The following is a 23,709-nucleotide window of genomic DNA, read 5'->3' on the forward strand; positions in this document are numbered from 1 at the left end:
GGTTGTCATACACTCGAATGTTTTAACATGTCAAGTAACACTCGAGACCGAGGGAGCCGTGGGAGTTTCTCAGACGGTGACTCCATTTAGAACAAGAAATTTATTAACTGGATTGAATTCTTGGAAGGAGCGAGATTAAAATTGACACGGAATGTACTGAGGACTTATTGCGAATAGGCGGTATGTGATATTTAATATTTAAATTGTTGAATGGTTATTTATGGATGCATTTGTGTATTGAGCGTTGTATTGAGTTATGTATTGATGGTATTTAACTGTATTTATTATATGCACTGAGCACTTTGAACACGTTATGCACTAAAAAATATATTACCTTCTGTCAAATACTTAGATATTGGGTGGGAGATCTTGTTTTTGAGCTGTATACCACATGTCCCTTGAGAGCCCCTTATGGGTAGGGCAGGCAAACAGGGCAGAGAGACTAAGGCCTTCCCTTGATGTTGCCCCCTAGAGATACCTAGAGATTTAGGACTTTTAGCACCAACTCTGTGATGAAGAACACAACCCATGTAACAGCTTTTATTTAGGCCAATCCAAAGACACACAACAATATGTCATTGTGTCTACACTACATAACTGTTTATGGAGCCAGGCGCCAGTAGAGATCCTTGATTTTTTATAGCACCCATGAAAGGGGAGGTTGAACTGGATCAGGATTATCCTGTGGGAGGGAGGAGCGGTAATCCCTTCTCTGACACCATTTTCTTAATGTAAGTCCCGCTTCCTTCCAAAGCACTCTTTGTCCCAGTAAAAGTATATGTTGCATAGATTTCCAATGTTCGGTTTTCGGTATGGAGAAGCATCTTCTGACTTCGGAATTCCATCCTGCAGGCAGCAGTGATGTCACAGGGGATGTCCACCAATGGCAAGCTGGAATTTTACCGTTGCCTTTCGAAAAGCAACTGCTGGAGGGCTGACTCAGAAAGATTTCATCTTCAACTCAAGCCTGGTGTGTGGATCCTGCTCGGGCATTAATCGAGATGGTGTGCTATTAGCAGAAACATACGAGTACAGGTGGAAGAAGGTTTGATGTGGTAAGAAGGAGGATGCCAGCGATAAGGTTGCCCCTGTGCCTTGAAGAATAATTTGATCTGCAAGCATCAGAAAGGTAAATAATGTGCTGTCAAATGCTCCAATGCTCCACACAAACCAAAAAAATGTTTTCTTGTCCTTCGGCAGCTGTGGGGGTAATCAGGTCAGAGGCTTGTAGCAGGCCTTCTGGAGGCTGTTGGCAGCTTAGCTTCTACCTAATTTGTCAGTCCCTGTTTGGCTATGTTGTAATGACAGAGCTGACTCTGGGATCTGGAGTGGTAGCAAGGGGTTGCAGAACAGGGAATGTGTCTAGTGGATGATTATCAGAAGACGTGGTGGATATGCAAGAAAGTGAGGAAATATTGGACAGAAATACATGAAGAAATGTATTTGTGCTGAACCCTATAAATACATTATTAAATATCTTTCCAAGTAATATTATAAAAATGCATAGAGAACTATTTAAATATATGGTGACAACTCCAAGAGTAGTATCTGCAGCAAAACGGAAGACGGAATGCTGTCCACATTTGACAAAATGAATGAATAAGCTGTATGAATATGTGTCAATGGCAAAATTAATATCTTAGGGGAATATACATTTTAAGGTTTTGCAAGCATCTCTGAGTCAAGAAAATTGGCTAAGGATTCTCCCTCTCTACAACCCACCCACCCCCCTTCCAATTATTTTAGTTTTAGGACACATCAAGGCAGAGAACAATATTTCATTACGTATCCTGATGTTTTCTTTTTTCTTTCTGTTTGATCGACCAGTCATGCCACTTCCTGTGCCAACCAAGGCTCCGGCCTCCATCCCCTGCTGCCTCCTTACCTACTTCCTCGCTTTCCTCCTCCTCACCGCCATCTTGGCCTCCTATACTTTGGGCTTCCAACTGGTACGGGATCCACTGAATTTGGCTTCTCTGGGCCTCTACGGAGCTTTCTTGAGCCTCCACTTCCTTGCTCAGGGATATTTTGCGTACATGGAGCTGCGAAAGCATCAAGGACTCACCCTGCCCTGTAGCTTCTCCAAAACTGTAGCCCTCACCATTTCTGCCTATCAAGAGGACCCTTCCTATTTGCGCCAGTGCCTCAGATCAGCCCGAGACATGGCCTACCCAAAGCACCTTCTCTCTGTGGTGATGGTCGTCGATGGCAACAGCCCTGAAGATCGGTACATGATGGAGATGTTCCAGGAAGTATTTCGATGGGAAGACTTTGGCACCTATGTCTGGGAGGGCAACTACCACAGTCACCCAATGACAGAGGAACTGAAGGATTCCCAACAGCGGGAAGTGGAGACATTGATCAGGAGCAAGAGATGTGTTTGCATCATGCAGAAGTGGGGTGGGAAACGGGAGGTGATGTACACAGCCTTCCGAGCGCTAGGGGACTCAGTGGACTATATCCAGGTATGAGTTTTCCAGTCCCACTTTATCATATTTTATTTGTTTATTTAACAAAATGTGTAGCCCTTTCTGCTAGGATTGCCAGCTCCAGTTTGGGAAATTCCTGGAGATTTGGGGGTAGAACCTGGGGGGGGGGCTTGTTTTGGTGAAGGAAGGACCTCAGTAGGGTATGGAGTCTGTCCTCCAAAGCAGCCATTTTCTCCAGTAGAATTGTTTTCTGTTGTATGGAGATCAGTTGTAGTTCCAGGATATCTCCAGGCCCCTACTGGAGGTTGGCAGGCCTACTTTCTGCCTTCATAAGAGTCACTAAGGTGGCTAACAAATTAAAGCATACATAGTAAAACACTTTATAAAATCATTAAGATCAACCAACTCTTTAAGGTGCACTGGAATGATAGGATGTTAGAAGAACCAGTATGTAAACATAATGTGTCTAAAGTGTTTCTTAGAGATACTTTTTCAGATAATGAAATGATAGATACACAGCGTGAATCATACACAGATTTATGCCACTGCACTAAAACAATCACTCCAAGTGCACTTGTGTATATTTATGATTTATTGAGGGACCTCATACGTGCTGCTTCCTAATAAAGGACTCCAAACAGCTAGCCTGGGGGCAGCAGAAACTTAATGGATTCTTAATCCACATGTCAATTATCAGGAGTGTCAAACTGTTACGTAAATGGATGTTTTTATACAGCCTATCTGTTGATTTGTCTTGACCTGAATAGCCCAGGCTAGCCCAATCTCGTCAGATCTTGACTGCTAAGCAGGGTCAGCTTTGGTTAGTAATTGGATGAGAGCAGGGCCGGTGCATCCATTGAAGCAGGTCCGGCCCCCGTCTCAAGCACTGAGGCACCCGAGGGGGCGCCGGGGGTGGGGGTGTGCACCGCGGAGCTGGCGGTGGCAGCGCTGATGGCTGAGTGGGAGGGATGGGGAGCCGTTCATGTGCTGCCCTGGCTGCCTGCCATGCTTGGCCCGCAGCTGCTGCAGCCTGCCAGCCCTCCTGCCCCACGCTGCCATCACACCAACACACAGCCCCGGGCAGGCACAGCAGCTGCAGGCCAGGCACGGCAGGCATCCGGGGGTGGCGTGCAGAACAACAGAACAGGAGGGCTGGGAGGACGCACGTGCACCTCCCCAGCCACCCACCGTGCCTGACTGGGAGCGCAGGCAGCCTCCATGCACCGTCCCAGCTGCCCGCCAGCCAATGGGGCTGGCTTGCTGCGTGATGATGTCACACACAGTGACATCATCACGTAGTCCAGGGCACACACGCACTCTGAGCGTGCATATAGGGGCAGCCTCAGGCGCCAGAAACCCTGGTACTGCCCCCAGATGAAAAACCTCCAAAGAAGGCCAGGGTTGCAGAGGCAGGCAATGGTAAACTGCCTCTGTTAGTCTCTTGCCATGAAAGCCCCACTAGGGGTCGCCATAAGCCAGCTATGACTTGATGGCATTTCCCACTACCATCTATTGATCTCTTGCTCTGAATTTTGATGCCTTTTGGCTCTTTACTTCTAACAGGTTGTGGCCCCTGCTCTAGGCTTTCATATAATTTGATAATGGAAAGGTTTTTAATAGTCTTCGATGGTTAGGGGGTACTCCAAGCCACTAGAATCTGCTGCAGCCGCTTGACTGAAGGAAGCAGCTTTGCAGTTTGAATCTGGCAAGGGAAAAAAGCCTAAATTTTGCAGCTGGTACACAAAGAGTCTTTGAAGACTTAGAAGAGTTGGGGGAGGGTGAGTCTTGACATTCCTAGACCATGTGCTACCTATCTTGATGCACGTTTCCTTTCTCTCCACACACCCCTTCAATTAAGACTTTGAAGGATAAATCCATCATGGAGGATAGCTCCCTCACCAGCTACTAGCCATGAGAGCCTCCAAATTCAGAGGCAGTGAAGCTCTGAATACCAGTGCTAAGAGATAACATCAGGGAAGGCCTCGGCCTCCATGCTCTGTTGTAGGCTCTCTAGCTGGTTGGCCTCTGTGTGAGTCAGGATGCCGGACTAAATGGACCTTGACTCTAATCCAGCAAGGGTTTTCCAGTTTTCCTACGATTTTGTAAATAATTGGCTACTGTTAAAAATATCAAACCACCACAGCTATCCACAAGAAAACAGCTTTAGTAAAAGCTACCTCGAAACACCATGCTGCTCAAGAAATCGGGGTCTAGGAAGAGGAAAAGGATAATAAGTAGGCGTATACTTCCTTCTAGAATCAGAGCTGTTCCCACTGGAGTGAAAAGATTTAGAGAAATGTGTAATATGAAGTGAGATGGGCAGAAAGGAGTTTTGCAGGAAAATTGAGACGAGTCCACAAGCAAAGGCTTATTATTAAGAACCCCCTCACCCTTCCACCCAGGTCTGTGACTCAGACACCAAGTTGGACCCAATGGCGACCGTGGAACTGGTGAAGGTGCTGGAGTCGAATGAGCACTACGGGGCAGTCGGGGGGAACGTGAAGATCCTCAACGTATCAGACTCATTCATCAGCTTCATGAGCAGCCTGCGCTACTGGATGGCCTTCAACATGGAACGCGCCTGCCAGTCTTACTTTGGCTGCGTCTCCTGCATCAGCGGCCCCCTGGGTGAGTCTGTCTGTCGGTTGCATCCAAACTTTGCTTGGGGGGGGCGGGAAGAGAGGGGTCTGCAGTCCACACATTATCAGGCCTTTGGGAGGTTGCTTCAGAGAATGTGGACTCAGGATTGTGGCTCAACAGTCTTTATTAGTTCGTTTGTTTGTTTGTTCGTTCGTTCGTTCGTTCGTTCGTTCGTTCGTTAGAAAGAAAGAAAGAAAGAAAGAAAGAAAGAAAGAAAGAAAGAAAGAAAGAAAGAAAGAAAGAAAGAAAGAAAGAAAGAAAGAAAGAAAGACTAGTTAGTCAGTCAGTCAGTCGGTCGGTCTTTCTGTCTAACAAGCCTAACAAAGATTGCTAGCTAGCTTGCCACTGCCAGCAGTCTTTGTTAAGCTTGTTAGTTAGCTGTTATGTTTGTTAGATTCTTAGGCTTGTTAGATAGTTAATTAGATAGTTAGGTGTTTCCTGTAAAAATCCCAGCAAAAAGGCTTGTCAGTGGTTATTTTTAGGAATGTCTAATGATGCCGGAGCTCTAAGAATTGTTCTAGTGGGAGCCTGAATGTGTACGTAATACGACGTTTGTGCAAATTTTGTTCTCCAAGTTTTTTTTTTTGAAAAATTTTTTATTGGGTTAGAATCCATTATTTTTACATTACATTCAATTTTCCCCAAATTTTTCATTTCTAACCCCCTCCCTTTCCCCCCCTTTTGTTGACTTCCAACAGCTTTCCCACCCTTTGTCCCTTTTCCCTTGCTTCTATTAAATTCCTCTGTCTAAAACAGATATACATTCTCCATTATATTAAGCAGTACATCTTTAACTACTTTTCTTGTTATACACCCAAACTGTAAGTCTTTGTTTCCATCTTAGATAAACAATTTATCCCATTTTCCAGTTTTGAATATTTCTATATATCATAAACCTATATATCATAAACCATAAAAATCTTACATTTAAATCAAACAATTTGACTTGTTCTCTATATATTACTCATTCTATCTTTTTATGGTAATTCTATATAGCTCATCACATAGTCAATCAATTTGACTCTTCTGTACATTCAGTTTGGTGCATACAAATCTTATCCAAGAAAGAAAATATTGTTGGTTACTCAATCCTCGTATTTAAACCTTATCATTAATTATTTTCTATCAATGTTCTATCTGTTAACCTATTATATATCTATATATATATCAATCTGTTAATCTAACTGCTTATAAATTCACATTTATCTCTTCCTCCCCCGGTAAAGTCACCCCTCTCTTTTATACTTTTATTATACTTCAGTAGTTCTCAAACTGCCACAGTTTTCCTCCCACCTCCCATTTCTTCTCCAGATATTGTTTCAGCTTCTCCCAGTCTGTGTTAAACTGCCCTGAGTCCAGATTTCTCAGTTTTCTTGTCATCTTGTCCATTTCTGCCATGTACAGCAATTTGTAGATCCAATCTTCAATAGTTGGCACTTCTTGTACTTTCCATTTTTGCGCATACAAAAGTCTAGCTGCTGCTGTCATATGAAATATCAACGTCCTATGATGGGCTGGAATTCCCTCCATTCCCAAGTTTAGCAGCAGGAGTTCTGGGTTCTTATTTATTTGAAACTGTAAAATTTCACTCATTTCTCTTATTATTTCCCCCCAGTACTGCCTAGCTACTTCACACGACCACCACATGTGATAGAGGGAGCCCTCATGTTTCTTACATTTCCAACATTTATTAGAAGTATTCAAGTTCCCTAGCGCAATCTTCTTTGGTGTCATGTACCAACGATAAATCATTTTGTAAATGTTCTCTTTAATATTAATACATGTCGTTATCTTCATTGTAGTTTTCCACAAGTATTCCCATGCCTCCATTGTTATTTCTTTATTGAAGTTTATAGCCCATTTCACCATCTGTGTTTTAACTATCTCGTCCTCAGTATACCATTTCAACAGTATTTGGTATACCTTGGATATTCTTTTCTTGTCTTCTTTAAAAAGGGTCTGCTCTAGTTCCGAGTTCTCTGTTCGTATGCCCCCTTTTGCAGAGTCCGAATTGTATAAGTCTCTAATCTGTCTATACTGGAACCAATCGTAGTTAGGTGATAGTTCCTCTTGCGTCTTTATTCTAAGTTTAGATACTTCAGTTTTAGTTATTTCTTTGTACGTTAAACATTGTTGTTCATTATCAACAGCTCTCGGATCTATCACCTCGTATGGAACCACCCACAAGGGGGTTCCTTCTTGTAGGTAAATTCTATACTTCTTCCAGATTGTATATAAACTTCTCCTTACAAAATGGTGCAGGAACATCGAGTTGACCTTTACTTTGTCATGCCATAGGTATGCGTGCCATCCGAAAAATTTTTTATATCCCTCTAGGGCTAATAGTTTCTTGTTCTTTAATGTCATCCACTCTTTCAACCAAACTAGGCAGATTGCATCATGATAAAGTCTCAGGTTGGGCAGTTGCATTCCGCCTCTTTCCTTTGCATCTTGTAAAACTTTTACTTTCACTCGAGGCTTCTTGCCTGCCCAAACAAAATCTGATATTTTCCTCTGCCATTTTTCAAATTGTTTAGAGTCTCTGATGATTGGTATTGTCTGTAGCAAAAACATTACTCTTGGTAACACATTCATCTTAACTGCTGCAATCCTGCCCAACCATGACAGGTTCAAACTATTCCATTTGATCAAATCTCTCTCTATCTGAGTCCATAATTTTTCATAATTATTCTTGAACAAATCTATATTCTTTGCAGTCAGTTCAATTCCCAAATATTTCACCTTACTTGTTACTTCACAATCCGTTGTTTCCATTAACAATTGTTGTTTCTGCTTAGTCATGTTTTTGCATAGTATCTTTGACTTCTTTTTGTTAATGAAGAAACCTGCCAAGTCTCCAAACTCCTTAATCTTATCTATCACTTTTGGCATGTTCTCCAGTGGGTCCTCTACAATTAACATTATGTCATCCGCAAATGCTCTGACCTTGTATGAATAGTCCTTTATTTTTATTCCTCGAATTTCCTCGTCTTGTCGTATTTGTATCATCAGAATCTCCAGTACTAAAATGAACAACAATGGAGATAACGGGCAACCTTGTCTTGTTCCTTTACTAATCGTCAATTTCTTGGTCAATTCATCATTCACTACAATTGCTGCAGTCTGGTCTCTGTAAATTTCCTTAATTGCTCTGATGAATCTTTCTCCCAATTGTAGCTTTTCCATAGTGGCAAACATAAAGTCCCAGTTTAAATTGTCAAACGCTTTTTCAGCGTCTACAAAGAAGAAACCAACCTCTTTGTCACAACGCTTATCATAATATTCAATAGCATTGATCACTGTCCTTAAATTGTCTCTTATTTGTCTGTCTGGCAAAAAGCCTGCTTGTTCCTCCTCTATGACTTCCGAGAGCCACCCCTTCAATCTCTCCGCCAATATCTTCGTAAAAATTTTATAGTCATTGTTAAGTAGTGATATAGGTCTATAATTTTTCATGTTAGTCAGGTCTTGGCCCTCTTTTGGGATCAATGATATATTCGCTTCACTCCAAGTATCTGGAATCCTTTGATCCCTAAAAACTCCATTCATCACCTCTTTTAGGAATGGTGCCAGTTCATTGGCCATTGTCTTATAAAATTTAGCCGTAAGTCCATCTGGCCCTGGCGCCTTTCCTAGATTTGCGGATTGTATTGCCTTGCTTATTTCCTCATCAGTTACTTCACTGTTCAACTTATTTCTCCAAGCTTCCGAGATTTCTGGAAGTTTGGTTTTCTCCAGATATGATGCTATTGATTCTTTGTTTACTTCTTTTTTATTATACAGCTTAGCGTAGAATTTATAAAAGGCTCTACTAATGGTAGTCTGCTCCAAATACGTTTTATTATCTTCACAGATTTTATTTATTATTTTCTTTTCCCTTTTCTTCTTCAATTGCCATGCCAGGTATTTCCCAGGTTTATTAGCACCCTCAAACGCTTTTTGATTCAGTCTTTTAAGATTCCACTCCAATTCTTTATTACTCATTGCTGTTAGCTGTTCTTGAAGAATTTTGATTTCCTGGTATACCTTCTTTTTCCCTGGTCTCTTTTTTAACTGTGTTTCTTTGGCTTTTATTTTCTCCTCAATCTCTTGTCTTTTCTCCTCTTTCTTTTTTCTTGTTCTGCCATTTAAGTCCATTAGTATGCCCCTTACAACCGCCTTGTACGCATCCCAAACTTTGTTGGTTGGTACTTCTTTATTCACGTTGTATTGTATAAAAAACTTTGTCTCTCTTCTCAGTATTTCCATATTCTCTCTTTCCTGTAACAAGTCCTCATTTATTCTCCATGCTTTCCTTTTTCTCCTTTTTCCAAATTTCCACATAATTGGGTTGTGATCCGAGCCTACCATCGGCATTATTTCTACCTCCTTAGTCCATAACGCTAAGTCTTTTGAGGCCCAGATCATATCGATTCTTGATAGTGTAAAATGCCTTGCAGAATAAAAAGTAAACTGTCTACTTTTAGGATATTCTCTCCTCCATACATCTTCGAGAGTCTCTTGTTGAATCAACTCAAAAAAAAGCTTTGGTAATAGTCCTCTTTTCTTTTGTACCGTTGTAGTCTTTTTGTCTAGCTCCAAGTTTGTCACTCCATTGAAGTCTCCAGCAAGAATTATCTGGTCGTATACAAGATCGTCTAGATGCTTCCTTAACTCCTCAAAAAAGCTTTCTTTTGCACCATTAGGTGCATAAAGTCCGACTACCAACACTCTCTTTAAATTCCAAATGCATTCCACTGCTACAAATCTAGCTTCCACATCTCTCATAACAAATTTTGGCTGTAGCTCCTCTTTTATATACAACACCACTCCTCTTTTTTTCTTATTAGAGGCCGCTACAAACTCCTTGCCCAGTTTTCCAGATTTTAAATATTTTACATCCTGTTTTCTAATATGAGTCTCTTGCAAACAAACAATGTCACATTTTTGTTTTAGTAGCCAATGAAAAATATTTTTCCTCTTATTCGGTGAGTTTAGTCCATTTACATTCCAAGATAATACTTTACACTCCATATTCATAGTCTTGTTGGTAAGTCTTTTTCATTGTCCTTAATAAATCTCTCCATCTCTCGCTCAGATCTGATGCGTTTTTTTGCCCCTCCAAACTCAAAGGACACTCCTTCTGGTAACTCCCATCTATACCTGATTTTCATGTCCTTCAAAATCTGAATTAGCACTTTGTATTTTTTCCGGTCCAATAACACTGATCTGGGCAGTTCCTTCATTATAATAATCGTCTTGCCATCAATCTCCAATGGATCTTGAAACTGTTTTGTCACAATCCTCTCTTTCATATTTCTTGTTGTAAACTGCACAATCACATCCCTTGGTAATTTCCTCTGGGTTGCAATTCTCGAATTCACACGGTATGCCACATCTAGGATAGCCACAACTTCCTCCTCCTCCTTCCCCAGGTATTCAGCCAACACCTCAGTCATCTGTTCTTGCGCTGACTTCTCTTCCACTTCTGGCAGACCACGAAAACGTAGCTGCTTCTCCATGTGTTTAGTTTCCGCAACTGACATTCTCCCCTTCACCAATCTCATCTCTGTTTGTTGCGTGTCTATTAAATTCTCCATCGCGTCCTCTACTGTTTTAACTCTCTGCTGCGTTCCTTGTAATTCACTACGAATCGTTTCCATACCTTTTTTCATTTCTGACAGCTCCGACTTTACTGTCTGTGTAACCTCTTTAACCTCTTTAATAAGCTCCAATTTCGTGTCCTTAAGCTCTTTAATCATATCTAAAAGTTTTTTGTCCAGATTTTTATCCAAATTTTCTATTGCCGATTGCCACTCTTTTTTCGACATCGTGGGGCTTGCTTTAGCTCGCTCCCACGAATCCGCTCTCTTCCTTAACTCCGTGGCATAAAATTAAACGTTTTTCTTTTTCAAATGTCCCAATCTTCTTGCCAAAATTAAATTTTAAAGTGTCCAAAATGTCGGGCGTCTTTTCTCTATGGTTTCTCTATGATGTTATAATCCAAGATGGCCTACTTCCTCTTCCGCTGAAGCCGCGACCCTTCCCCTTTCAAAAATGGCGATTCCCTACTTCCTGTCCTCCGGCAAGGGCCGCTTCTCTCCAGCCACTCTATTGTTGTTACGCACTTCCTGTCTCCCGTCTTCCCACAGCAGGTCTCGCGATGGTGTCTTTTTCCCACAGCTCCAAAACCACAGGTATTCAAAACAATAGTCCGATTTCTTTAATAACTTCTTTAAACTTAGTCTCTTTTAAAATACAACTCCTGCCGAGTCTTCACCTCCTTTTCACTAGCCTGTTGCAGTTTAAAAATCTACTTTTTTTTTCTTCTCTGTTTTTGTCAATCTGTCCCGTATCAAAAGATAGCGATCTTTATCTTCTCTTCACTTTTCTCGGGTTGTAATCGCTGTTTCGATCTTAAATTCTCCTCTCAGCTTCCTTTCCCAATCGAAGCTTGGGTATGTAGGTCTTATGCCAGCCGAATTGGCCCCAAAACTGCCGCAGAGATTATAGCCGACCCATCGCAAGGTGGGACCTCAAGGATCGGGGGGAGACTCGTTGTGTAGAGCCCCCCCTCGTCCAAGATCTAGCTCACCCTAGGGTCTTGAGCGTTCTTTGCCTGCTCCCCGCCTGAGAGCAGTCGGCCGCGGGCTATTTTCACCCCTCCGGCCGGTTAAAACGGCAGTCCGGTCAGCTCCGCGAATGGAGCTGCGTTAGACCTCCATGAATCCCAAACCGGAAGTCTCTTGTTCTCCAAGTTTTGAGCCAAATAGGGCACTTTTACAGCATTAAAATGTTCAGATGTTACACGCTGACCCCAAACATGGAAGATGGTCCTATTGGACTTAAATGAGACTTATTTGCTAGTAAATATTCCTGTCTTGGTGTAATGGGATAACATGGAAGTGCCGCTTTCAATTTTCAGTATAAAGATATCAGAGTGGAGTAAAATCAAAAAGAGTCCAGTAGCACCTTTAAGACTAACCAACTTTATTGTAGCATAAGCTTTCGAGAATCACAGTTCTCTTCGTCAGAGTGGAGTAAGTTTATGCTTCCGAGAATCACAATTCTCTTCGTCAGAGTGGAGTAAGTTCATGCCGGAGCGATCTTATCTTTCGGTTTATCCTCTTTCCAGGCATGTACCGTAACAACCTGCTGCAGCTGTTCCTGGAGCCCTGGTACCTGCAGACCTTCCTGGGTAACAAGTGCACCTTTGGGGATGATCGGCATCTCACCAATCGTGTCCTGAGTCTCGGTTACGCCACCAAGTAAGGACGAGCGAGAGAAGAGTCCTCTGGGTTCTGGTTTCTCCAGGAGTTAAGCATAGTATTAGTATACCAGCGGACAAGTCCGCAGTCAATCTGATGTTCAGAGTGGTATGTGATGGAGAAGGTAATTCTCGGGGCCATAGAGGCAAACCCAGCTGTTGACCAGGACATCAGCGTTCAAGAAGCATCTATCAAGACAGAAACTGCACATGGATATAATTTTTGTCCTCCTTCGACAGTTGGGTTACCAACTGTGGCTTAGGAAATTCTTGGCGATTTAAGAGCAATGCTCTGGGAGGGTGGAGTTTGGGGGAAAGAGGGAGCTCAGCAGGAACGCGATACCCATGGAGCCCACCCTCCAAAGCGGCCATTACCTGCAGAGCTCTGTTGTCCGGAGATCAGTTGTAATTTCAGGAGAACTCCTGGAGGCAACCTTATTCAGTGGTAAAGGCTGCTACTTTGGTCAATAGAAAAGAATTGTATTGTAATATATTATTAGGAAGGGAGTGCCAAGAAACACCATGAACCCCCAGGCAAGCTTTAACTGTTGATGTATGATCTCAGATTACATGTGAATAGGGGAACTCAGGACTTTTCAGATCTCCGTATTCCCCAGACCCACTCGCCTCACACCACTGAGTCCCAACCCAAGCATCACGTGACCTACCTGGCTCCATGGGACCCAAGCTGACTTGTGGCCCTGGGATTTTGTCTGATTTCTCATCTTGAACAGCAGACACATGAAAAGAATTTAGCTATCTGCCGTTATCAGCTAACTTGGCTTTTAGACCTTCTCCACCAGGCTAACCCCAATGTACCTTTCCCCCCTCTGTTTCCCAGGTATGCTCCATGTTCCATCTGCCGCTCCGAGACACCTTCCCTCCTCCTGCGCTGGGTCTCCCAGCAGACACGCTGGTCTCGTTCGTACTTCCGCGAGTGGTTCTACATGGTCCTGTGGTGGCCCCAGCATTCCCCCTGGCTGGCCTACGAGGCCATCGTTTCGGGGCTGTTCCCCTTCCTGGTGGCCGGCACAACTCTGAGGTTCCTTTACAGCGGCAGCCTGTGGGGCTCACTTTGGGTGCTCATCTGCATCCAGATGGGAGGCCTGACGAAAGCCTTGTATGCCACTGCCCTCCGCCGCAATCCCATCATGTTCCTGGCTTCCCTCTACTCCGCCCTCTACATGGCTGCTCTACTGCCTACCAAGCTCTTTGCCCTGGTCACCCTGCCTTGGGCAGAGGGCTGGGGCACCTCTGGGCGGCTTCACATCCACATTAACTATTTGCCCCTCCTGCCTCTGCTTGCTTGGTGGGGGGCCGTGCTGGGGGGATTGAGCTTCACCCTCTACAAAGAGGCTGCAAGAGGCTGGAGGGATATGGAAGTCCTGGCCTACGGGTTATCTGCCTGCCTGGCCCACTGGGGGATTCTGCTTGGCTTCTACTTGGTGTGGGTGCGCCGGGCCTGCCAGCGCCGCTGTGGAAGCTACCAGTTAGAGCAAGTCAAGGGGGTTTGGGATGGTGGAGAGTTGGGCATCCCTGGAAGGTACAGACCAACTGGAGAAATGGGTTTCAAGATGGAGGCACTTCAGAGTAACTATGTTTAAAGGACGGGAGGGCCAAACGGTTTATTTAAATCGCTTTAAAAGAAACTTTTGCCAAAGTGGAAAGACACCTGCTTTTCCAAGGTAAATACCTAAAGGAAGCAGCCCTCTCTTCTTTGAGCCAAGCTACAAGCAACTTTTTTCACGTGGAGAACACGTGATCGTTTTCGCAAGTTTTCCTGGGAACTGAAGTCCAAGTGTCCTTCCCCTCACTGTTAGAATCACTGCCTGAAGAGCCAGAGAAAGCCGGCGGCAGCAGCAGCTTTTGCAAATCGTTCCTCCAGACACAAGCCTGCTCTCAATGATCTTTGGGGGTGGGCAGCTGCAACTTTCTCCCTGGGGGTCTTGCTTCTGGGGAGCTGCTCTAGAGAAAGCCAATGTGTCAGTGAAGCCGAGCAGGACGCCCAGGGAGAACGTTTCAGCTGCCCGCCCCCAAAGATAGTTGAGAGCCCTCTTGTCCAGCAGGCTTGTGACTGGAGGAACGATTTGCAAAAGCTGCTGCTGCCGCTGGCTTTCTCTGGCTCTTTAGGCAGCGATTCTAACAGAGAGGGGAAGGACTCTGGGACTTCAGTTCCCAGGAAAACTTGCAAAAACAATCAAGTGTTCTACGTGTGAAAAAAGTCACTTGTAGCTTGGCTCTCAGACTTTCCTTCCGCATTATCCTGAAAACCCACAGAGGCGCTTCCATGGGCGCATCATGCCCTTTTCACATCTCTGCACATCAGGAAAACTCCCGCCTCTAGCTCCATGGGCCTCTTGAACTCTTGAGTTAGTGAAATCCTAAGCAAAGTTATTCCAGTCTAAGTCAATCAAAATCAATGGGCTTAGACTGGAGTAACGCTGCTTAGGATTTCACCGTTAGTGTCTTACCTACTGAAGTACTCAAATCTCCCTTGGCTGTCCTCTCTACATGACCCAAACTGTTTGCCCTCCTTAGTCCTCTACACGGTTCCTCTGCCCTCTGCACGGTCCAGGCCTTACCCTCTGCCCGGTTACTCTGCTGTCTACATCGTCCAGCCCCCTTCAATGCTAAACTGAGTTCCCTCACGCAGTGATTCGTTTCAACAACACAACCAGTTCCAAGTAGGTTTAGGGATTTGTACCTCACTTCTCTGTGCTCTTCAAAACCCTAATATTATGGAGCTTTGTACTGTCTATTATTATGTTATTAATTCTGCACTTTTATTAACGTTGTATTGTAACGCTATTAAAGATATATTTAACTGCCTTGCGGTCTCTAGCTGTCACTCTAAAGGAACAAGGGGGGGGGAGCTCTCCCTCCAATTCTCACACTTAGAATTTGCAGAAAAACAAAAATCACCAGCACTGGAGATGGTACACCATTTCATTTCCGCAGATGGGATGAGTCAGAAGGCTTCTTTGTGGCCCCGCCAGGCCTGCTTCTATTAAGCTAGTGACCATCCTGTGTAGAGCGTAAGGGAAGGAGTTCTCCACAGGTGGAAGAAAGACATCAAGTAGAAACCAGCAGAGGGGTTTCTGTTTGCGTGTGTCAGACTTGGAGGCAGAGGCCTGAGGTTTTGTGCGTGCAGCCCCATTTGACTTGAAAGCACCTGGCGGGTCATCTTTTATACATTCAGCCACTTCCTGTATCAGCCCACCCCAAGCAAGACTGTCTGTCTCTGCTGCAGATAAGCCAGAATGCTCTCTTTGGCGACTTGAAGTCAAACAAAGGTAAGCTATTTTGATGATAGGGAGACAGGGTTGCCAGCTCCAGGTTGAGAAGTTCCTGAAGATTTGGGAGGTGGAGCCTGGAGAGGGCAGGGTTTGGGAAGGGGAGGGACCTCAGTGGGGTATAATGCCATAAAGTCCACCCTCCAAAGCTGCTGTTTTCTGCAGGGGGGTTGATTTTTTGTGGCCTGGAGATCAGTTGTAATTCCAGGAGATCTCCAGCCACCACCTGGAGGATGGAAATGGGAGAATCGGGGTTGTCAATCTCCATGCAGAGCTTCGAGTTGTTCCCAGAATTATAAATCATCTCCAGATGACAGAGATCACACTCTCTGGAAAAAATGGCTACTTTGGAGGGTGGACTCCTTGGCTTTATGTCCCACTGAGGTCCCAGCTGTCCCCAAACACGCCCTCCCCAGGCTCTACCCCTAAATTTCCCATTCTAGAACTGGCAACTCTAGCAGGAGGGGGGTTTGTCACCAACATTGACTCCCAAGGATTCTCCAGTTGGTCAGGTTTAAATTACCTGCTAAATAGGAGGAACAGATAGTCAGCTCAGATTTCGTCCCATTGGCTCGGGTGTTTCCAATTCCATCCTTTCCTCGGGCTTTAACAATTCCAGTCTTAAATTACTTGCCAAAAAAAAAATGTTGGGAGAGGAAATGTGGCCACCAGATCCTATTCACGCAAGATGCACCATAGCCTAGCGATCTGGTAACTATGGAATCTTTGCCACCTGGTGGTTGTTTTTACTACTGGTTGCTTTTGTGGGACCCTTTAATTGCAGTGTTAAGTTTTGAATTTTAACATACTATTTATTGTTGTTTTTAATGTTGTAAACTGCTTCAAACCTCATTCAAGGGAGAGGCAGTATAAAAAGGAATGAATGAATGAAATCCTCTTTACCTCCATTTCTCCCTGAAATCGAGCAATCTCTTTCCATTCTTTTTTTGGAATTTAGAGTCAGTTTCTAATCCATTCCGTTTCGCTCAAAGAAAAATCTGAAGAGAGGAGAGGCAGGAAGGGAAGTTCTGAAAAAATCCAGAATTTCCCTCTGTAGATGCTCAGAGGCAATGTCTTCCCAAATCTTCCTATTCTGCCTCAAGAGCACTCCCCTGTGGTATGTAAGGCAAAACAACTACAAAGGCTGAAGTTACAAAAGGATGCATTGATCGCTCTTCAAAAAGAAATCAAAGAGAAATCACTCTCTTAAAAGAGAAAAAAAGGGAATTTGAGGACCCAACGGCTTTATCTAAAAAAAGCAAATTTCAGAACAAGAAATTTCCCTCCCGGTAACAACGCTACAATAGCCCCTTGTTTTCTGGCCGACTGGTGACTTTACCAGTTGGTTGTGGGTAATCAGTGCTCCCCACCCCCCATAAGCCCCTGGCACACCTCAAAACTTGGGCACGAGTAGACATCATATTTACAACAGTGGAAGAGGCAGGCCTACCATTGCTACTTTCTTTATAAGTGTCCTTCTGTGGAAATGAATGAATGGGGAAGCCCCGGTGCAACTCCACGTTCCCTTAGCCATCAAGGACTCACTGGATCAAAGTAAGCGCACTCTCAACCTCCCTGCCCTGTTGATTAAAAGGACACTGCAGAGCTCTATCTCTCCAGCTCCTTGTGAAGCTGAATGAGATCAGAAAATGTCATTATGTGCCCTGAACTGATGAAGCAGCGAAGACTTATAAATCTCAAGCAATAAAAACAAAGCCCTCCAGGTTCAATGTAATACAATTCATTCTCTCTCTCTGGGCCTACTCAATTTACTCTTTGCTGAATTCTGTGAGGCAGCAGCTTATAAGCAAAAAGCCCTCTGCAAAGCCGAGCTTTTAAAAACGCAGTTAAAATTCCACCCCAAGACCGATATAAATGATGACAAACAGAGCTGCACTGATTATTTTTCTCACTTTTTTTTCACTTGGCATATTTAACTTGGGTTCCGCTAATCATGGAAGGAGCAAAGAGATATGGCGGGTAGTAGAACTTCAGCCCCTGGAAATTCACTGGCTTTGTTTCGAACTCGTTTTTGTGATCATAAACTTTTGTGATCTAGAAACTTTTTAAAAAGTGAGTACCGGATTCTTAGGATGCTAAATGCTTTCTATGCCTTGTGATATACAAACAGCCCACTAACAGCTGCCAGTGTGACTGGCCCAGTTGTACACCACATGTGTTAATGCACCAGTCTCTTGTCCAACTTTCCATTGGACTTTGCCTCAATCTAGCCAGTTTCGCTTATCAGACAGTTCTCATGCTGGAAAATGGTACAGGAGGGGCAGAATAGACGTTCTGAAAAGGTTGTGTTGGCATTCCATTAAATGTTGTGCAGAGAAAAATGCAGAAAGTTCATTTGCAGCCGCTGTGATTCCTAATGAGCTTTGATGAGTTAGATGGGTGTCTCAAAGTTAGGAGTTTTCCCGTCAATGATGAAGAATTCTGTGCCTCTCAAAAGCTTGCACAGGCCTGCAACGAAGCAGTCTGTTCCACTGCATCCTGCCCAGTTTTGCAGGCCTGATGCCTTGACAAGTCTATTGCAAGTTAGCAGGATGCAAGGCAGGGCTTCATTATTTGGAAAGTTATTGCTGCCTCATTGCCATATGTTCCCCGGCTCTCCTTTGCCAAATCGGCTCCCCCCCCCTCCAATCTCATCTTTAATCAGCTCCATGCTTCCTCATTACCAACTCTCCAGGGCATCTAGCTTTGAAATCAAGGTTCCAAGTTGTCCTTGGCAACTCATTTGGGGAGGGGGGAGGGACCCTGTCGAAGAGAATCCCCGATGGGGCTTTCCAACAAGCCACCTGTCATGTCACAGCCTACAGGTGGAACTCACAAAGTATGGGCAGCTTAGAATATTTTTTGCAAACAGTACCAAACAAGAATGCTTTTTAGCCTACAAAGCCTCTCTTCAGAAGGCCACTAACGGCTCGAAAACACAAAGACGGCCAATTTAAAAATCAAATCTGCCTTCCACCCACTGTAGAGTCAGTTTTTACATTTGAATTACAGGCACGGGGAATGCCAAAAGAAATCAAACGCAACTTTCCCAGTGTCACCTGAGCAAATGGCCTGGGAGATTTGTTTGGAATATATATTGCTTGTGTTGTCTTAATGAGTTCAGAAACGCCACCTCGATGTGGGGGCACCACCAGCATGGCAGATGCAAGCTTTCCCATTCTATATTAATCCAAATGAAGAAATCCCCCCCAGAGCAACACCAGGTAAACACCAGTTCTCAGAATCTTTTGGATGGACTCGTGCTAGGATTGCCAACTCCAAATAGGGAAATTCCTGGAGATTTGGGGGAGGGTGGGGTTTGTGGAGGGGAAGAACTTCAGCAGGGTATAAATATGTAAGGAGCCACCCTCCAAAGCAGTCATTTTCTCCAGGGGAACTGATCTTTGTAGTCAGGAGTTCATTGGAGGTTCCCAGACCCCACGGAGAAGTTAGCAACCCTGGCTTCTGCATTGGTTAGCTGCAACAATAGGTAGGGTTACTATTCTCCAGAAGGGGGGTGGCAATCTCCACTATGGAGATTAGTTCCCTTGGAGGAAATGACTGCTTTGGAGGGTGGGCTCTACGGCATTATATTAGGGTTGCCAGCTCCAAGTTGGGAAATTCCTGGAGATCTGGGGAGTGAAACCTGGAGAAAGTGGGGTTTGGGGAGGGAAAGGACCTTGGCATGGCCTAATTCCATAGAATCCACCCCCCAAAGTAGCCATATTCTCTAGGTGAACTGATCTCTGTGGCCTGGAGACCAGGACCCTTTTCACACTGCTTACCTGCTCCCAGAACATTGAGAAATATTGCACAAAAACCGCGGAAGATAGCGTCTTCTCATGAGAGTTTTGCGCGATGTCGCGCAAAACTCTCGCAAGAAGACTATCTTCCGTGGGTTTTGTGTGATATTTTGCAACATTCCGGGAGCAGGTAAGCCGTGTGAAAAGGGCCCTGTTATAATTCCGGGAGATCTCCAGCCACTACCTGGAGGCTGGCAACCCTACATTATACCCTGCTGAGTTCCCCTCTCCTCCTCAAACCCTGCCCTCTCCCGGCTCCACCCCCAAATCTCTGGGAATTTTCCAACCCAGAGCTGGGTGGGAACTGCTCAACAAAAACAAGGAGCTTTTCTGTTTAGCTAGGACCTGTTTGTTTACTAAACCTATCTGGAAGATCATGGGCAAAACTAAAGACTGTGCAAACAATTACAAAATCACTTCTCTGTTTCCAAAATGTCCTTTTTAAAGTCTAGGTCCTCCTGCATCTCTTATGTATAAACAACAAACTGGTTGCAGTCTGCCTCTTGCTGACTCACAGGGTGACAAAACTGGCATCAAGCTGCCAGAAAGCACCCTGCTTGAAATGCAGTTCACTAAAAAAAAATTCCTAATCCACCATCTCTAAATATACCCTCGATAAGCAATTCACTTGGATCGTGCAGCATTGTATAAACACGAGGCCTGCTAATGCATAGCTAGCAGGTCTGTTTGCTCTCTTCCGCTGATGCAATGCGCACTCCCACAGGTCTACCCATAGCCATTGCCACATACTCTGAAGCTCCAGAAACATACCATAAAAAACAAAGCGACACCGTTGAGGTCTGTGAATCCAAAACCACATCTTATGCTTTTATGAGTCTGCTGCGTAAATGTAAACAGTTGCTATGATGTTAGCTAAAGCAGCACCACGTTCTCTTTGCTGAAAGAATGAATCGCTATACTCAATAGCCTAGGGCTGGCTTCCATGCGGACAGCTAACCCTACACAGTAGGGCCAACCCGTAGGAAATCGATTTTAATTAGCAGAGTTTAAGGCAGAGATTGTGCATTGGACTTAATGAGAACAGACACACACTCCAGTATAGCTCTGTAAGAATACTTTACTACATAAAGGATAAAAATAGGGTTACATTGGATGAAAATAAGAAATTGCTAGGTCGACTACATCTTGCTAGTAAAAGATGGCTCAAGACTCAGACTGACTCTGAACAAAGAGCAATATAGCTTCAATATATAGCATCACTTAATTGCCCCCCAATAAACAGGCTGCCCAACAGAAAATCCTAATTCTACTTCATTAAGACTAGTGACTCCCCTTTCCTTGGCAGGAATCCTTATTCAAGGCTTAAGTGGTTACATGCAAATTAGTTTACTAACTAAGTAACACAAACAGTTTAACTCTTTCATGAGTGAAATGGAAACACTTGCTAAATCCCAACACAACCACCAACTGCTTTAAGCTGTTCCTCATTCTGGGCATCTGTGGACCTAGAAATATTACAAACTGGAAATATTATAGGGAGCATCACCCAATTTGCTATAGCCTATAAGTGAAAAGAGGCCTTCTTTGTTGGTGCGGCTGTCTTCCCGGCAGCTCCCTCCATTTGTTGGCCACACGCTAGCTGAATCTCCCATTTCACGTCCTTCTACAAAATCCGTTTCGACAGACATCCTCTTAACTTGTTTTTCAAGATCAGGTAGCCTCACAGCTGTCTGCTGTCACACACACACACACACCCTGCCATATATCTAACCCTCTTTATTGTTTTTGCTTTGTTTTTGTATGTTGTTTAGCATCAGTTCAGCATTGCCTACTCTCAGCAGCTTCGGGAAGAGAGAAGAAGCATCGCTCACTCAAGTCCTGCTGAAGATGCTGCTGGCGGTCTGTGGCCTGGCTTTCCTCGCTGGGCTGATGTCAAATGGCTCCATCATCTTCATCGTCTCCTGTGGCAAGGAGAGGACCGTCGACCTGCTGTGGTCCCTCAACCTGGCTGTCACCGATTTCGTCTTCGTCTTGCTCCTCCCCATCAGAGTTTGGTCCATGAGTACAAATTTTGATTTGCTCCTGACAGTGAGCAGCAGTGTCACAGCCTTACACGTGGTCTCCAGGGCTTTCTTCTTGGCCGCCATGACTGCTAGCTGCAGTGTCTCCGTGGCCTCCCCTGCGTGGCTTGAGGGGTCCAAGGCACTCCACTGGGCTTTTGTGGCTGCTCTGGTTATCTGGGCCTTGTCCTTCGCATTCAGTGTACGTTATCGTGACCTCTGGGAAGCAACCATGTTGTCCAAAGAACCCAAAACTGAGGTGGGTGAATGGATAACAACATGGCCCCTTTCCATCAGTGTCCTGGTCTGGTTCCTGTGCTTGCTGGCCTTGATCATGGTTTGCTATAATATCCACACAGGCAAGCAAAAGACAGCCCACCACGCCTGGTCCAGAGAGCTCATCAGATGCCCCTTCATTTCCCTCCTTTGCTTTTTCATATGCTGGCTCCCTTATCACGTTCTCTTCTTCCTCCTGGAGATGGGGTGGGACGCACCTGCCGATCCCTCCCCAGGCTTCATTTCATGCTGCCAGGTAGCCTTCTTCCTGGCTTATTTCAGCTCTTGTCTTGATGCCATCATCCGCCTCTCCATGAACGGAGGGTTTGGAAACCATCTTCAACGGTCTGGCAACTGGCACACTCCAGGGTGCCAACATCCCAAAGCCCAGCAGTTGGAGACTTTGGCTTAGCGTTGCCAACTCCAGGTTGGGAAATTCCTGGAGATTTGAGGGTGGAGCCTGTGGAGGGTGTGGTTTGGGGAAAGGAGGGACCTCTTCAGGGTATCACGCCATGCAGTCCACCATCCAAAGCAGCCATAGACTCATAGGGTTGGAAGGGACCTCCAGGGTCTTCCAGTCCAAACCCCTGCACAATGCAGGAAATTCACAACTACCTCCCTCCGACACATCCAGTGAAATCCTACTCCATGCCCAGAAGACGGCAAAACCCCGTCAGGATCCCTAGCCAAACTGGCCTGGGGGAAATTGCTTCCTGGCCCCAAAGTGGCAATTGGCATTATCTTCCCCAGGGGAACTGATCTCTACAGGCCTGGAGATCGGTTGTAATCCCAGGAGATCTCCAGGCCCCCCCCCCCCCTGGAGGTAGTAAGCAAGTAGAGAGTATCACGGTAATATACAGAAAAAAAGCAAACAAGCTGAGAAATCTAACTAATAAACGTTTCTATTGTAAATCAATCAAATTTAAAGCAATATTCTAGTCAACTTGAACAAAAGAAACAATATGTATATACACATACATACATATACACACAGAGAGAGATATACAGGGTGGGTGATTACAGAGGGCAAAGCATCATATGAAAGTAATTCAAATATAATTCAACAAGAATTCCTGTGCAATATTAAAGTGCTATGTGCCTAGAATTGACCAGAGGTCTATACAGTAATCACCAACGTCCCAATAAGCTTATGGTATAACAATGCAAGAGCGTCTTCAGTGCAATAAATTTCTTTAGAGAAACTGTGTATATGGTCTCATATGATAACAATGAGAGGCGGCAGAGAAGAACTGATACACCTCTCCACCTGGAGGTAGGCAACCTTACTTCAGCAAAAGGCAGAGATGGCGGGAATGCATTCGCACATCAAAACAGTTCTGAGAGAGATACAAAGAAAGGTAAAGACTGAACATCAGCGTGTTACTGATCACTGCAGACAACATGGTAGCTGACTCCTTGAAATTTGCCAGTGTCGGAATCCAAGGAGGGCTGTGGATTCAAGGGTCTACGCACTCTTCTTGATCACTGAAGTGACAGCAAGTTCAGAATGTCAGCTGGAGAGCTGTGCAAATCTACTCTCTTTTGCCGGATGCTGAGGAGCTCGCTCTGTTCCACCAGCTAACATCCTCATCCCACGCAGATGCCAGCCAGCGTGTATTTTTGTTTTCTCTGCATCATTTTCTGGTAATAATATCCACCATGCTGGCATTCTCGATCACAGAGGCCATTGTTTCATGTAGCTTTGGGGCAATTTTGAAGCTGCGTACAAATGATGCAAGCAAAATTCATAGCTTTGCGGGTGTGCGTGCGTACGTTTCCCCCAGATGGATCTGCATAAAAATCAGCTCCCCTCCCATATTAATACTATAGACATTAAGAATTTATATGATATACTTTTTAGACTAAGTTGGGTATGGAAAACTGCTGGGAGTCACCAGAAAAGAGGGGGGGGGGGAGGATGGGGAAAATGTAATGGGGTGAATAATGAAAATGTTTCTTATATGTGTGTTTGTAAACCCATCCAATAAAAATTTTCTTTAA

At 44.5% G+C, this 23,709-nt stretch overlaps 1 protein-coding gene across 1 annotated transcript; it reads left to right on the plus strand.

The window, feature by feature from the left end:
• Positions 1-1,829: 1,829 nt before the first annotated feature.
• On the plus strand, positions 1,830-22,120 carry LOC129342964 (hyaluronan synthase 1-like). Its single transcript, XM_054998920.1, has 6 exons — positions 1,830-2,465; positions 4,832-5,057; positions 12,184-12,316; positions 13,157-13,858; positions 21,184-21,691; positions 21,965-22,120. The coding sequence occupies exons 1-6, from the start codon at positions 1,830-1,832 to the stop codon at positions 22,118-22,120; spliced, it is 2,361 nt and encodes a 786-aa protein (XP_054854895.1).
• The last annotated feature ends 1,589 nt before the right edge of the window (positions 22,121-23,709 follow it).

The sequence above is a fragment of the Eublepharis macularius genome, chromosome 15, assembly GCF_028583425.1.
Source record: "Eublepharis macularius isolate TG4126 chromosome 15, MPM_Emac_v1.0, whole genome shotgun sequence".
In the NCBI taxonomy this organism is placed as follows: Eukaryota; Metazoa; Chordata; class Lepidosauria; order Squamata; family Eublepharidae; genus Eublepharis; species Eublepharis macularius.

Coding starts and splice junctions, on each gene's coding strand:
- LOC129342964 (XM_054998920.1), top strand. CDS start 1,830: ATGCCACTTCCTGTGCCAACCAAGGCTCCGGCCTCCATCCCCTGCTGC. Junction 2,466..4,831: donor ACTCAGTGGACTATATCCAG/GTATGAGTTTTC, acceptor CCTTCCACCCAG/GTCTGTGACTCAGACACCAA. Junction 5,058..12,183: donor CTGCATCAGCGGCCCCCTGG/GTGAGTCTGTCT, acceptor TCCTCTTTCCAG/GCATGTACCGTAACAACCTG.